Source organism: Cervus canadensis, chromosome 32 (assembly GCF_019320065.1).
Source record: "Cervus canadensis isolate Bull #8, Minnesota chromosome 32, ASM1932006v1, whole genome shotgun sequence".
NCBI classification, from domain to species: Eukaryota; Metazoa; Chordata; class Mammalia; order Artiodactyla; family Cervidae; genus Cervus; species Cervus canadensis.
The window spans coordinates 35,164,823-35,178,702 of record NC_057417.1 but is presented as its reverse complement, the minus strand read 5'-3'; the positions used below and the strand labels follow the sequence as shown (position 1 = coordinate 35,178,702).

The 13,880-nt window shown below is 58.0% G+C and overlaps 1 protein-coding gene across 2 annotated transcripts in view; it reads right to left on the bottom strand.

Annotated features, from left to right (window-relative positions):
* ADAP1 (ArfGAP with dual PH domains 1) overlaps nucleotides 1–13,880 on the bottom strand; it is a 36,516-nt gene that overhangs the window by 17,396 nt on the left and 5,240 nt on the right. For both annotated transcript variants that reach the window (XM_043454860.1, XM_043454858.1), the window contains exon 2: nucleotides 3,635–3,765. In XM_043454860.1, the coding sequence (XP_043310795.1) occupies nucleotides 3,635–3,765 (131 nt within the window). The remainder of the gene's footprint in view (nucleotides 1–3,634; nucleotides 3,766–13,880) is intronic.

Below are 13,880 nucleotides of genomic sequence, written 5' to 3'. Positions count from 1 at the left end.
CAGGGATGGAACCCACGCCCCCTCCTGCCCTGGAAGCGAGGGGTCTTAACCACTGGGCCCCCAGGCAAGTCCCTATCATTTGTAGACTTCTTAATGAAGGCCACTCTTCGCACTGTGAGGCCGTCCCTCGGTGCAGTTCTGATTAATGTTTCTCTAATAGTGACGCTGAGTGTCTTTTCATATACCTGTTGACAAACCATATGTCTTCTTTAGAGAAGTGTCTGTTCAGGTCCTCTGCCCATTTTTAATTGGATGATTTTTGTTTTTTTCTTTTTGATACTGAGTTGTGTGAGTTCTTTGTACCTTTTGTGCAATAACCCTTTTAACACATGTATCATCTGCAAACATTTCTCCCATTCAGTAAGTGGGCTTTTCATTTTGTTGATAGTTTTCTTTTTGTGCAAAAGCGTTTTAGTTTGCTGCAGTCCCATTTGTTTATTTTTGCTTTTGTAGCCCAGAGGAGGCAGACCCAAACCCGACTTTGCTAAGATCGACATCGAAGAGCTTATGCTCTCTTCTACAAGTTGTGTGGTTTTGGGTCTTAAACATTCAGGTCTTTGACTCCTTTTGATTCACTTTTTGTACATGGTGTGACACTGCGCAGGCCATCCAGTCCTCCCGGCGCCTTTCACAGAAGAGACTCTCCTCCCCCACCGCGCCCCTGCCTCTGGGTTATTCACTTTCTAAGCATTTATTTTACGGAGTGTAGTTGACTTACAGCACTGCATTGATTTCTGATGTGAGGTTGGGGGGCCCCGGCTCTATGCCCCTCGCTCTCCCGGTGCTGAACAGAGCCCCCGGGCTGCGTGGTAGGACCCTGTTCGTCCATCCCACGGGTGCTAGTCTGCACGGGCTGCCCTGGGACTCCCCCGCCTTCCCCACTCCACCCCCCTGGGCGACCCCAAGCCTGTTCCCTGCGTCCGTGAGTTTTGTAGACAGATTCATCTGTGTCGTGTTTTAGATTCCGCAAGTAAGTGGTGTCATACAGTATTTTGTCTTTGTCTGACTTACTTTGCTTGGCAGGATAATCTCTAGGTTCATCGATGTAGCTGTAAATGGCATTATTTTACTCTATTTTATGGCCAAATAATATTCCAGCATATATATGTACCACTTTGTTCACTTTAAAGTGGATTTTATATGAATCACCCCTCAATGATTCAAAAAATTACATAGATAGCTCCTTAAAAATATAAACCATACTTTTTCATTTTAAAAATATCATTTCAAAAAGAAAGTTAAAATACAACCCACAGAATGAGAAGAATTACTTGCAAATACTGAATCTGATAAGGGATTTGTGCCCAGAATATATAAAGTGCTCTTAGTAATAAAATCTCCTAACTCAGTAATAAAATGACAACCCATTTTTAAAGTGGGCAAAGGATCTGAATGAACATTGCTCCAAAGAAGATACACACATGGCCAGGAAGCACACGGAACTGCGCTCAGCGTCACTCAGCACCGGGGAGAGGGGGCCGACACCACCAGGAGACGCCCCGCACGCCCCGCGGGGGGCTGAGGAGGGGCTGCGGTCCGCGCATGTTGCCAGTGGGCCAGGCCACTGTGGTGGGCAAAGCCAGCCGGCCCTCAGACGTCAGGCAGCGCCGCGCCCTCCCAGAGAGCTGAGGGCACAGAACTGCTCTGAAGCCCGCTGTTCCGAAGGCCTGGGAAAACGAGACGACCCAGGTGTGCAGCTGGTGAACGTGGACAAGCTGTGGTCCACCCACGCGACCACGTGAGCTCGGCCGTGACAAGAAGTGAACTGCGGACACCCCGACAGCAGGGATGAGTCTGGAAACCGAGGCTCAGCCAGAGGAGGGGGAGGCCTGGGACCACACGGGTGAGGCCACCGACACGCAGCGTCCAGGACAGGCGGGCCCTCTCTCGGCAGGGCCCGGGGCGGGGGGCCAGGGAGGGCCCCCGTGGGTGCGGGCTCATTTGAGGATATGAAAACATTCTCAAATTAGATCATGGCGATGGTCACACAGCCCTGAGAATTCACGAAAACCACCAAACTGTAGACTCTAGAAGGCTGAGGGGTGCGGTGTGTGAACGACAGAAGTCAAGCCGCTCTGAGTAAAAATAATCGAGGGTAAGGCAGGCCTATCTCGGTGTGCCGTAAACCCTGAAACCACAAAAGGCAAGGCTGATAAACTTGATCACTTCAAAATCTGAAAGTTTCCACCGTGAAAACCGCCACAAGCAAAGTCAGGACAACCTCCGAGAAACATCCCCACCTATTGTCTCTGAGGGCCGTGAACCCACCTCTGTGAAACCCCCACAAAAGAAAGCAAGCAGCCCGGCCCAGGGCCCTAGAGGTCACACTCGGTTCTGCCACAGTCCCCGAGGCAGGGGAGGGCCAGGAGAGAAGGGGAGACGGGAGGGAAGGGCCCGCAGGAGCGAGGGGGCCAGGCAGAGGCCAGTGGGTGTGGCCTCGAGGGGAAGCGGGGCAGAATCCTTAAAGTTACAGTCAGAGCCTTCCAACTTCCCCTCCAGGAACGGAGGCCGCCTTGCTGCCCGGCGGGACCACGAGTGCATGGGGCCGTCCACTGGCCCAGGGGTCGTCTGGGAAGGACGCCCCCCCCCCGACCCCGGAAGCACAGCAAGCCTCAGCAGGGCCCCCGCGCCCCCGGAGCCCTGCACGTAGACATGACCGGGCCCAGCCATGTGGTGGGCGTCCCCGGCCTCATAAGGGGGAAGCACATGTGCGGGGGCTCAGGCCTGGTGCAGGGGTGGCGCGGAGGGCCAGGTTCCGTCTGAAGTGAGGGGAATGTCCTAAAGCTGATGACGGGGACATCTGCAGGACCCGGCGAGTGTGCCAAACACCGCTGAGGTGCACTTAAAAGAGCGAGTTATACAACGTGTGAGTCACATTTCAATAGAGCTGCTTTCAAGCGTGTGCTATAGAAAAATACAAACTTCAGGGAAACACGTGAAAAGACAAAAACAAAGCACAGACAAGGGTCCCTGCGCCCAGCTCACCACACCCCGGGCCTCCCGGGAGCCGGCCTGGCTCATGCCCACCGGCCGAGGACTCAGGGCGGGGTCCAGCATCCCCGCCCACGCCCACCGGGCCCCCAGGCGAGGGTCAGGCATGCTGCAGGTCCAGCCCCGCCGGCCCCTCGAGGTCACGATGGGAGCAGACGAGCAGACAGCAGAAGGGGCTGAGCCCCCTCACCCCCAGCCCAGCCCGGCCTCTCTGGGCCTCCCTGTCCCTCCCTGCTCACAAGCCGCACTAGCTGCTGGCTTGGGTCGAGGCAGCCCCGCCCTGCTGCCCGGCCCTGGGGTGAGGGTGCTTCCAGCCACGTGGTGTGTGTCCACATACGCAGCGCAGCCTCGCTAGGGTACATGCGGACTCTGAGTTGGCATGGAGGCGGGGTGGGCCCGGGACTCTGGGTGGGTGGACGGCAGGTGAAGGCCTTGACATCTGTCACCTTCTGCGACTCTGCGTAAGTTACCCATGAAACCCTGACAACAAGACGCCCGTGCGGGTTCCCTGGGCACCAGGACGCCCCGGGGAGGAGGCGGGGCAGCAGGCACGAGGGGCCTGTGCCGGCCGAGCCGCGGGCTGGGTCTGAGGCCACCGTGGCAGAAGGCAGGCCCCCCCTCCCGGCACCCGGCCCGGCCGTACCTCCACTTGGACATCCTCCCAGCTGTCCAGGCGCACGGACTTCACCTTGCTGACGTGGGGAATGTTCCGGTGAATCCCAGAGCAGCTCAGACAGATGAACACCCCCAGGGTGTACGAGGCCCAGTCAGGATCTGCAAGACAAGGCCAGACGTCAGGGGGTCCGGCAGACCCCCAGGGTCTCCCCTGGGACGGGGGCATGGGACCACGGCCCACAGGCCTGCATGCCCACCCTCCTTCCTGGGCTTTGTTTCCTCACTGGAGCGATGGGAGGAGAACGGGGTCTGAGGGCCCCGAGCAGGGGTCCTGCCCGCCCCCACAAAAGAGCAGCCCCCCGTCGTCCCAGGGACCCTCCGTCATCCCAGCCACCTCCACAAATGACCAGCCCCCTGTCATCCCAGAAACCCCCCCATCATGCTAGCTTCCCCCTGAGGGCCTCAGGGGAGAGACTGGAAGCCGGGAGCCTGGGCGGAACACGGAACAGACAGGTGCGGGAGGAAGACGGCCGTGTCTCCACGAGGGCCCTCAACCCGGCCTCTGCAGACTCTCCACTGGGGGCTGGGGGGCTGGGGGCATGGCTGAGCCCCGACCCCTAATAAGGGCCTCTGGCCACTGACAGGGCGGGTGGCTGCGGGAAGGGGCTCCTGCTGCAGCTGGGGCAACGGGTTGGGGGGAAAGTGCCTGGCCTGGGGACAGGGTCTGGCTCTCTGGGGCCACCGGGAGCCCGGCCCTGACCTCCCCCCAACACGTCGGCGGGTCCCAAGCAGAGCTGGTGCGGGGGCGGCCCAGACCTGAGGCCTCAGCCAGCTCAGAAGGCCATGAGCTGGGGCCCCATCCTCCCCACACCCGCCGTCCACCCCCAGCTTCCTGTCCGCTGCCCACATCCCCCAGCTGCACCTCTGCCCGCGGGGCCCACAGACATCACGTCAGTTCTCCGGGTGGAACCCCGGGGACTTCTCCAGCCGGAGGGTGGCGCCCCAGGCATGGCCCCTGTGCCTCCAGGCCCCACTCAGCTGTGCCCCCCAGGCTTCCGTGACCACCCGCTGGGCCCCGGCAATTGCTGGGGGGGGGACAGGGACAGGCCCCACCCCACGGCCCCCACTGCGACCCGGGAAGGTGCTCTGGCGGCAAGAGCACCTGGACAGAACCAGGCTTCTGAGTTCCTGGGTCCCCGGGCATGTGGGGGCCCCCGGCGCAGACACAGCGGGCTTGGGGAGGGAGGAGAATGCCACGACCCCCAGCTCTGAGCCTCCCGGGGAGCAGTGGGAGGGAACACTGCACATCAGGGACCCCCAGATGACCTCCAGAGCCGGGGCTCCTGGACAGAAGAGCCCCACCCAAGACCACTCTCCACCGGCTCGTGGGACCATCTGCAGGAAGTGACGCGCCCCCCCAATGGCGGGCCTCAGAGCTCTCCACGAGCGTCACCGGGCCCAGCCTGCACGGCCACTGTGCCCCCACCCTGGGTCCAGGAGCACACCCTCCACGCCAAAGCGTGGACCCCGCAGGGAATGAGGAAACCAGGAGGGGAGGCCAGCAGGCCCGCGGGCACGTGCAGCTGGACAACACGCACTGGGGCCCTCGTGGGGAGCCCACGTGCATGGGGAGGGGGCGGGTGAGGGCCACAGCTCCCTCGCCCGAGCGCCCGCCTGGCCTCCCTCTGGGACCCGGCCCAGGAGAGCTCACGGCCCCGCGGCTCCATCACACCCGCCACAGAGCCTTTCAGGGTGATGGTGGCCACTTTTTCACACTCAAAAGGGCTCCCTTTACCCTCTGCAGATCACACGCGAGAAAGTGCCATTTGTGTGTCAACAACCCCAGCCCTGTCCCAACGCAGAGAGAAGCAGGAAGGTCAGGCCTGAAGGGCTGGTGGCTCCCGCGTCCTCCTGGACGGGCGTCGGGCAGCTGGGCCTGGAGGAGCAGCCGCAGGCGCGTTCCAGCCTCCTCGGGACCCCCACACCTGCTCGGGACGCAGTGCCAGCCGCTGGGGTCCTGGGGCCCGCGGCCTGCTCACCCTCGCTGGCCACGTTGCCGGGCTGCGGCCCTGCCTCCCGCTGCGGCTGCACCAAGGCCCAGGGAGGGTCCCTGGGGTCACGCAGCAGCGGGCGGCTGGCCCGGGTCTCCCAGAACCACCTTCCTGATTCAGAGCGGGCGGGTGCCGGAGGGTACACCAGCCAGCGTCCACAGGGGCCCCCGCCCAGTGCCCAGGCCGTGAGGAAGCCCGTCCTTCCTGCCCCCCTCCTGCCTGGGGTCCCCCGGCGGCGCCGGGGCAGGGAGATGCTTTTGAGTGAGTTGGAGGCAGGGGTGTCTCAGCCAGAAGCCTCCACACTGCAGCCTGTGGAGCACACGGTCTGCCTGCAGGAGTGCCCCCTCCACGTGCCCCACCTCTGGGCGGAGAGGCACCGGCCGCCCCGCCTGCCCGCAGCACGGGCGCTGGAGCCGCCCGCGGGCCGGGTGCGTGCCTGTGTGCCCGCTCCCTGCAGAGAGCTTCAAACTCTCCCTGCGGAGTGCAGGGCATCCCTGGGGGCCCGGAAGGCGCCCCAGTCAGGTGATTGAAGCAAGGGTTCAGACCCTGCGGGGAGGATTCTGGGGGTGACTCTGAACAGCAGACCAAGGCCTCGGGGGTCAGGAGAGGGACTGCCCCAGCCCCCAGAAGCCACCAGAGCAGGAAGTGGAGACGAGCACGTGTGCGGCTGTCCAGGTGAGCCGGCACCCTGCAGCCCCGCTGGGCATGACTGATGACCACTTCCGGTCCGTCTGGGCGTCTGCTCTTCAGCAAATCAGCAAGTCACTTGCCCAGCCCCTCCCTCCTCCTGGAAGCAGCCTCTCAGCACAGTCTCCTGGGGGGGCTCGATGCCCACCCTGCGGCCAAGAGCCCAGGCAGGGGGTGGAGGCAGTTGTGGGAGGGGTGACCTTGGGCTTCCGGGGGCGGCCTTGTGCCCACGCCAGCACCAGGAGACGGCGCCGGGGCTGGGGTGTGCGCGTTCGTGCAAGAGCCTCACACTCTGAGCCCCAGGGTGGAGGGCACAGGGCGGGAGAGCCGGTCGGGCGCCCCGGCACCAGCCCCTCAGGCCCAAGCAGAGGACCCCACCCCCGGCCCAGGCTCTGCTCTGGGGGCACGCCCCACCCAGCCCCAAGGGCGAGGGGCTGCCCTGCTCCTCTGCGCACCCAGGACGCGGGGACCCCCTTCCCGACGGCCTGGACTCAGCCGCCAGGACCTGTGTCCCCAGCAGAAGCCGTGGGCCAGCAGCTCTGGCCGAGGGCACAGCCCGGGTGGGCGAAGTGCAGGGCCCTGAGGCAGAGGGGTGGGAGCAGGGCCGGGCCTGAGCCCCCCGCACCCCTCCCGGGCCTCGCAAACATCGGGACTGCCCCGCGCTTCTCCAGGCTCCTGCACGGGGGTGGCCAGGCCCGTGGTCAGGCAGACTCTGCCCTGCACCCCGCTTTCCTGCCCCCCAGCTGCCCCACCTGCCTTGCCTTCTCCTGGGACACTCCGCGTGACTCAGGCCCCTGGCTCTTCCGGGGCAGGTGAGACACGTCCTGGGGCTGAGGCAGGGGGAGCAGGTATGCGGGGGACGCCGCAGAGGGACTCGGGGTCGCCAGAGCCCGTGGCCCAGCTCCAGGGCCTCTGCCCCGGTAAGGCCACGGGTTGCAGCGGGGAGGGCTGAGCTCTTGAGGGGACAGCTGGGTGGCCCAAGGGGCACCAAGGCAGGGGGCAGGCGCCGGCCTCGGGGGTGCACTGCCCACGCCCATCACAGGCACCCCCTGCTGAGCCGCTGGGGGTCCACCCTCCCCTCCCGCTGGAGCCCGAGCTCCATCACTAAAGATGGCGCTGCATACAGCAGGCACTGCATACAGCAGGCGCTCAGCGCCTGTCTGCGGCCACACCTTCGCCTCTCCTCCTGCCCAGTCCCCAGAGAGGCAAGCAGTGGACCCGGGCCTGACGTGGCCTCCCCGCCTGGCCCCCGCTCCCTTCTCTCTCGGGCCCTTCTCTCCAGCTCTCGGATCGCCCCCACCAGCGGGCAGACCCAGCTGTCAGAGCCCCTCTCAGGCCCGAGGGCCCCTCACCTCCCAGCCGCCCCTCCGCTGCTCCCCGCATGCCCTCTGAGACCCTGGCCTCCCTGGCACCAAGCCCAGCCCTCCTGGACCGGGCACCGCCCTGGGTCCCCTGCCCACAGCCCCCGAGGCCACACGCATACCCTGCCAGGCCTCCGGCTTCCCATCTGGCCTCGTGGCTCTAAAGCCCAAGATCTGAGCTCGACGGAGGCAGTGGTCACGCAACCAGGGAACGTCCTAAGGGCCGGGAAGTCTTCCCTTTCCACTGTCAGCTCTGCCTCGCGTGAATCTCGCCACAGCGAAGGTGAAGGAAAGCGAACGGGGAAGCAGCCTCAGCCGCTTTGGCCGCCCCCACCCCTGGCCTCTCTGCTCCGGAACCTCCGTGAGCGCCGGGCCTCTCCACTGCAGTCCTGTCCCGCCGTGTCCCCAGGGCCCGGACAGCTGCCCCTCTTCCTGCAGCCGCTCCCGCCCTTCTGCCCATACCCAGCTCCTCAGACTTCCAAGCGTTTCCAGGCTTTGATGGTCCCCCCACACCCCTCACTCCTTGACGGCCTCCGGCCTCCACCTGCCGCCCCGCCATCAACCCTGAGCCTGCATCCCGGCGCTGGACAGATGGGCTCTCCGCTTCCCCCTGCAACAAGCGAGGCTCGCCGGGGCCCAGCGGGTTCCCGCTGTGGGAGGAGCCGCGCCCCCGTGACCGGGGGACCCTGGCAGCCACAGTTACCCACCTGTGCCCAGGTCATAGCCCATCAACAGCCTCCCCCAGTGAGCGCCCCCAGCCTGCCTGCACCCACTCGCTCCTGTCACTGAGGCCGCTCACCCCTACCCGGGGGCCCCGTTCTGACCGCCGCCTGGCCAAGGCTCCACAGCCCCCATTGCCCAATGCTTCCCACTCTCACGCACCAAGGCCTGTGCCAGGGCGCCCATGGGCAGGGGAAGCCCAGCCCAAAGAGGCACGCCGGTTAACCTGGGGCCGCGCGCGGGCAGGCAGGCGGGGGCATGCGGCCCCTCCATCAGAGCTGCCCACCCCCGACAGAAACGCCTCCAGCGCTGCCGCCTCTGGGGTCCTGGTCGCAGCAGGTGAGGGCCCTGCTCCCTCCACGGGGCTCCCACACCGCGTCCCACCGACTAGTGACCCCGAGTTGCCCCTTGGTAGCAGCGGGGTCCCCCTCCCCAAGGTCTCGCGAATGCTCGGCTGGCTGGGTCCCCACAAGGAGTGCCCGGGGCTCACCATGTCCTCCAGCTCCCTCCCCCGGGCCCCCCGACACGGCTCAGGCCGCTCCCCACTAAAGCCAACCCGGGCCGGCCCTCAGCTGAGGTGACCCCGAGCTGCCCCGTCATCCCCAGGCCCCTGCAGCGGCCTCAACACGGCCAGGCGGGCAGCGGCTCCAACAGCCCGAAAGCTCATCCTCCAGATTCCAGCAGCCAGCATCTGGCCTGACCTCCGGGAAGGAGGGGCCGCCGCGCTCGTGACCCGCCTGGCCTCTGCACGGGGCCACCTGCCACCCACACCAGAGCACAGAGCTCAAGTGAGGCGCAGGGCAAGGCACCCCAACACTCACACACGGGGCCGGGCAGCGCCCACTCTGGGGCGGATCCAAGGTCAGCCCCAGCCGGCCCCTGGCTCTGGGCGGGGCTGCCGTGGGCCAGGTGAGGCTGGCACCCTGCTGGCCACCTCCGGGCCTACACACTGTCCGGGACAACCGGGGTGGAGGGCCCATCCCGGACAAGATTCCGGGAAGCTGGTGGGGCAGGGAGCACCCAGAGTCTCTCCACCTGGAGAACCATGGCCCTGGCAGAATGGGACGACAGAACTGTCCGGAGTGCTGGAGCCTGCAGAAGCCTCACAGCTTCAAGGGGCAGCCTGGCATCAACGGCATTGGTGCCACTCAGCTTCAGCTCTGAGCAGAGCAGTGGCTACCCACCCCAGAGGCGCCATGTGATTAGATTCAAATGGCCAGTGTTCCACAAACTCACGAGACACGCAGAAAACAGAGTGGGAACGGCACCACTCGTGTTCAGCAGACCAGGAGCTCCCGCCCGAGGAGTCAGGCAAGAAGAAGAAGTGAGAGTCATCCAGACTAGGAAGGAAGAAGCAAAAGCAGAACGATCTCACTCGCCAGCGAAATGGTCTTATATGTAGAGACGTGTAAAGACTCCACTAAAAAGCTACTGAAACTAGTAGATGAATATAGCAATGTAGCAGGATTCAAAGTTAACACGCAAAAAATCAACTGAATTTATATATACATATGTATATATACACACACTATATACGTATATACATGTAACAATTTAAAAGGAAACCACAAAAGCAATGTCATTTACATTAGCATCAAAAAGAATAGAGTACTTAAGAATTTTCTTAACCAGGGAGGAGAAAGACTTATACAATGTAACATACCTGAAAGAATTTAAAGAAGAAATAAATAAAAGGAAACACATCACATGTCCATGGAGTGGAAACTTCATATTGTTCAAATGCCATCATTACCCAAAATGATCTAAAAAGTCAAAGCAATACTTTTCAAAATTCCAAAAATATTTTTTTGCAGAAATAAAAAAACCCATCCTAAAATTCCTATGCAATCTGAAGGGACCTCCAAAGCTACAGTAATCAAAACATAATCAAAATATATTGGCATAAAAATAGGCAGAGACCAAAAGAATAGAACAGAGAGCCCAGAAATAAACCCTCACATTTATGATCAAATTACTTTTTGCCAAAGGTGCCAAGGTCAATGGGAAAAATTGTTCAAGAAACAGTGCTGGAAAAAAAAAAAAGAAAAAAAAAAGAAGCAGTGCTGGGATGTTGGCTTCACATGCAGAATAGAGCTGTACCCTGACTCACACCACATGCAAAAATCAACTCAAAACAGATCAAGGACCTAAATGTGAGACCTAAGACAATAAAACTGAGAATAAAACATGGGATGACACCTTCATGACACTGGATTTGAAAATGCTTTCTTGGATAGGAAACCAAAGGGCAAAGGCAAGAAAAGAAAAAAACAAGCAAACTAGATTTCATGAAAATTAATAAAAACTTTTTTTTGGTCACATCACGTAGCTTTGTGGAATCTTAGTTCCCTGACTAGGGACTGGACCCTGGCCCTCAGCAGTGAGAGCACGGAGTCCTAACCACTGGCCTGCCATGGAATTCCCTCATGAAAATATTTTAAATTTTGTGCATCAAAATATACTATCTACCAAGTAAAGAGGCAAACCACAGAAACAGAAAACATTTGCAAATCATATATCTGATAAGAAAAGAACTCCCAAAATTCAACAACAACAACAACAACAAAAAAAAAACAATCCAATTTCGAAGTGGGCAAAGGATTTAAAAAGACATTTCTCCAAAGAAGATGTATAAATGGCCAGTCAGCACATGAAAAGATCCTCAACATGATGCATGATTAAGAAAATGCAAATCAGGACCACCGTGAGATAGCGCCTCACACCCACGAGGGTGACTGCTCCCCCCAAACCAAACCAGAGATGGTGAGGCTGGGGAGAGTCACACCCGTGTGCACTGCTGGTGAGTGGGGAGAGCGGCGCAGCCACTCTGGAAAGCAGTGCAAGATTACTCAAAAGAGTAAAAAAGAATTAACCATGTGACCCAGCAAGCCCACTTCTGAGCACACATCCAGAAGAACTGAAAGCAGACTCTTGAGATGTTTGTTCACCCACGTTCACAGCAGCATTGTCCACGACAGCTGAAATGTGGAAGCAACCTACGTGTCCATCGATGGAAGAATGGAATATGATTTGACCATAAAATGGAAGGAAATGGAAATCAAAAGAAAGCTGGGATAGCTATTCTTAGGGAAAAATACTCAGAAAAAAAAGACTTTGAGACAAGCATTGCAATAAGAGACAAAGAAGGACGTTACACAATGATAAAGAGGTCAACCCAACAAGACGCTGTAAATATTTAGGCACCCAAAGGAGGTGGTTGGATGGCATCACCGACTCGATGGACATGAGTTTGAACAAGCTTCAGGAGCTGGTGAGGGACAGGGAAGCCTGGCGTGCTGCAGTCCATGGGGTCGCAAAGAGTCAGACATGACTGCGCGACTGAACTGAGGTACCCAATATAGGAACACCCCAAAATGTAGAGCAAATGTTAACAGACGTAAATGGAGAAAGAGATAGCGATACAGTAAGAGGAGGGGCCGTTAAAACCCATGTTCCTCAGCGGTTAGATTATCCACACAGAAAACCAATCAGGAAACTCTGGCTTTGGACAACACATGAGGCTGTGGACACACGTAGGAAATTCCGTCCAGAAGCCACACTGAGCACACATCCTCCCCTAGTGCACACGGGCATTCCCCAGGATAAATCATACGCTAGGCCAGAAAACAAGGCTAATTTGAGAAGGCTGAAATCGCATTAAGTGTCTTTTCTAACCATGGTGGTATGAAACTAGAAATCAAGAAATTGGACAACTTGGAAGAAACTGATTATTTCCTAGAAACATGCAACCTGCCAAGACTGAATCATGAAGAAGCAGAAATCTGGACAGGCCAGTGACTAGTGAGGAGACTGAGTGGGTAATCAAAAGCCTCCCAGCAACCCAGACGGCCTCACTGGTGAATTCTTCCAAACACTTAAAAACAGTTAACAACAGTCCTTCTCAAACTCTTCCAGAAACAGGAGGGAACACTTTGAAACTCACTGAACAAGGCCAGCATTACCCTGACACCAAAATTAGATAAAGATACCTCGTTTTCTGTATAAAGATACACAAAAAGGAAATCACAGGCCAATATCCCTGATACAAAATCCTCAACAAATTTTTATCTAACTAAATTCAACAATGCATTAGAAGGATCATATACCATCATCAGTTGAGATTTATTCTAGGGATGCAAGTTCAGTTTAGTTCAGTGACTCAGTCGTGTCTGACTTTTTGCCATCCCATGGACTGCAGCATGCCAGGCTTCCCTGTCCATCACCAACTCCCAAAGCTTGCTCAGACTCATGTCCTTTGAGTCGGTGATGCCATCCAACCATCTCATTCTCTGTTGTCCCCTTCTCCTCCTGCCTTCAACCTTTCCCAGCATCAGGGTCTTATCCAGTGAGTCAGCTCTTCACATGAGGTGGCCAAAGGATTGAAGTTTCAGCTTCAGCATCAGTCCTTCCAATGAACACCCAGGACTGATCTCCTTTAGGATGGACTGGTTGGATCTCCTTGTAGTCCAAAGGCCTCTCAAGAGTCTTCTCCATCACCATAGTTCAAAAGCATCAATTCTTCGGTGCTCAGCTTTCTTTATGAGAAACCAAAGACACAAGGGATGCAAGGACAGTTCAATATCCCCAAATCAATCAATGGTGGTGGGTTAGTCGCTGAGTCGTGTCTGACTCTTTGCGACCCCACGGACTGTAGCCCACCAGGCTCCTCTGTCCATGGGATTTCCCAGGCAAGAATACTGGAGCGGGTTAGCCATTTCCTCCTCCAGGGGATCTTCCTGACCCAGGGATCAAACATGAGTCTCCTCTGTCTCTTGCACTGCAGGCAGATTCTTTACCAAGTGAGCTAGGGAAGCAAAAGAATCAGTGCCATGCACCAAGTGAAGAGTAAAACTCACGATCATTTCAACAGATGTGAAAATGCATTTGACAAGATCCAACATCCATTTACGGTAAAAGCTCTCAACACAGTGAGTATAGAGGGAGTGCACCTCAACATAACAAAGGCCGCAAATGGCAAGCCCTCAGCTGACATCACATTCAACAGTGAAAAGCTGAAAGCTTTTCCTCTAAGACCAGGAACAAGACAAGGGTGCCCAGTCTTGCCACTGTTATTCAACAAAGTATTGGAAATCTCAGCCAGAGCAAACGGGCAAGAAAAAGAAATAAATGGCATCCAAACAAGAAAGGAAAAAGTAAAACTGTCATTGTTTGCAGATGACAATATATAATATATGGAAAACTAAGACTCCATGGAGAGACTGTTAGAACATGAGTTCAGTAAAGTTGCAGGATACAAATCAATACACAACAATTTATTGTGTTTCTTTACACTAAAAAAAAAAAAACCACAGACACAAACTATTAGAGGCTTCCCTGGTGGTTCAGTGGTAAAGAATCCACCTGCCAACACGGGGGACCCAAGTTCAACCCCTGATCCGGGAAGATCCCACAAGCCACGCAGGAACGAGCACCACAGCCACTGAGCCTGTGCTCT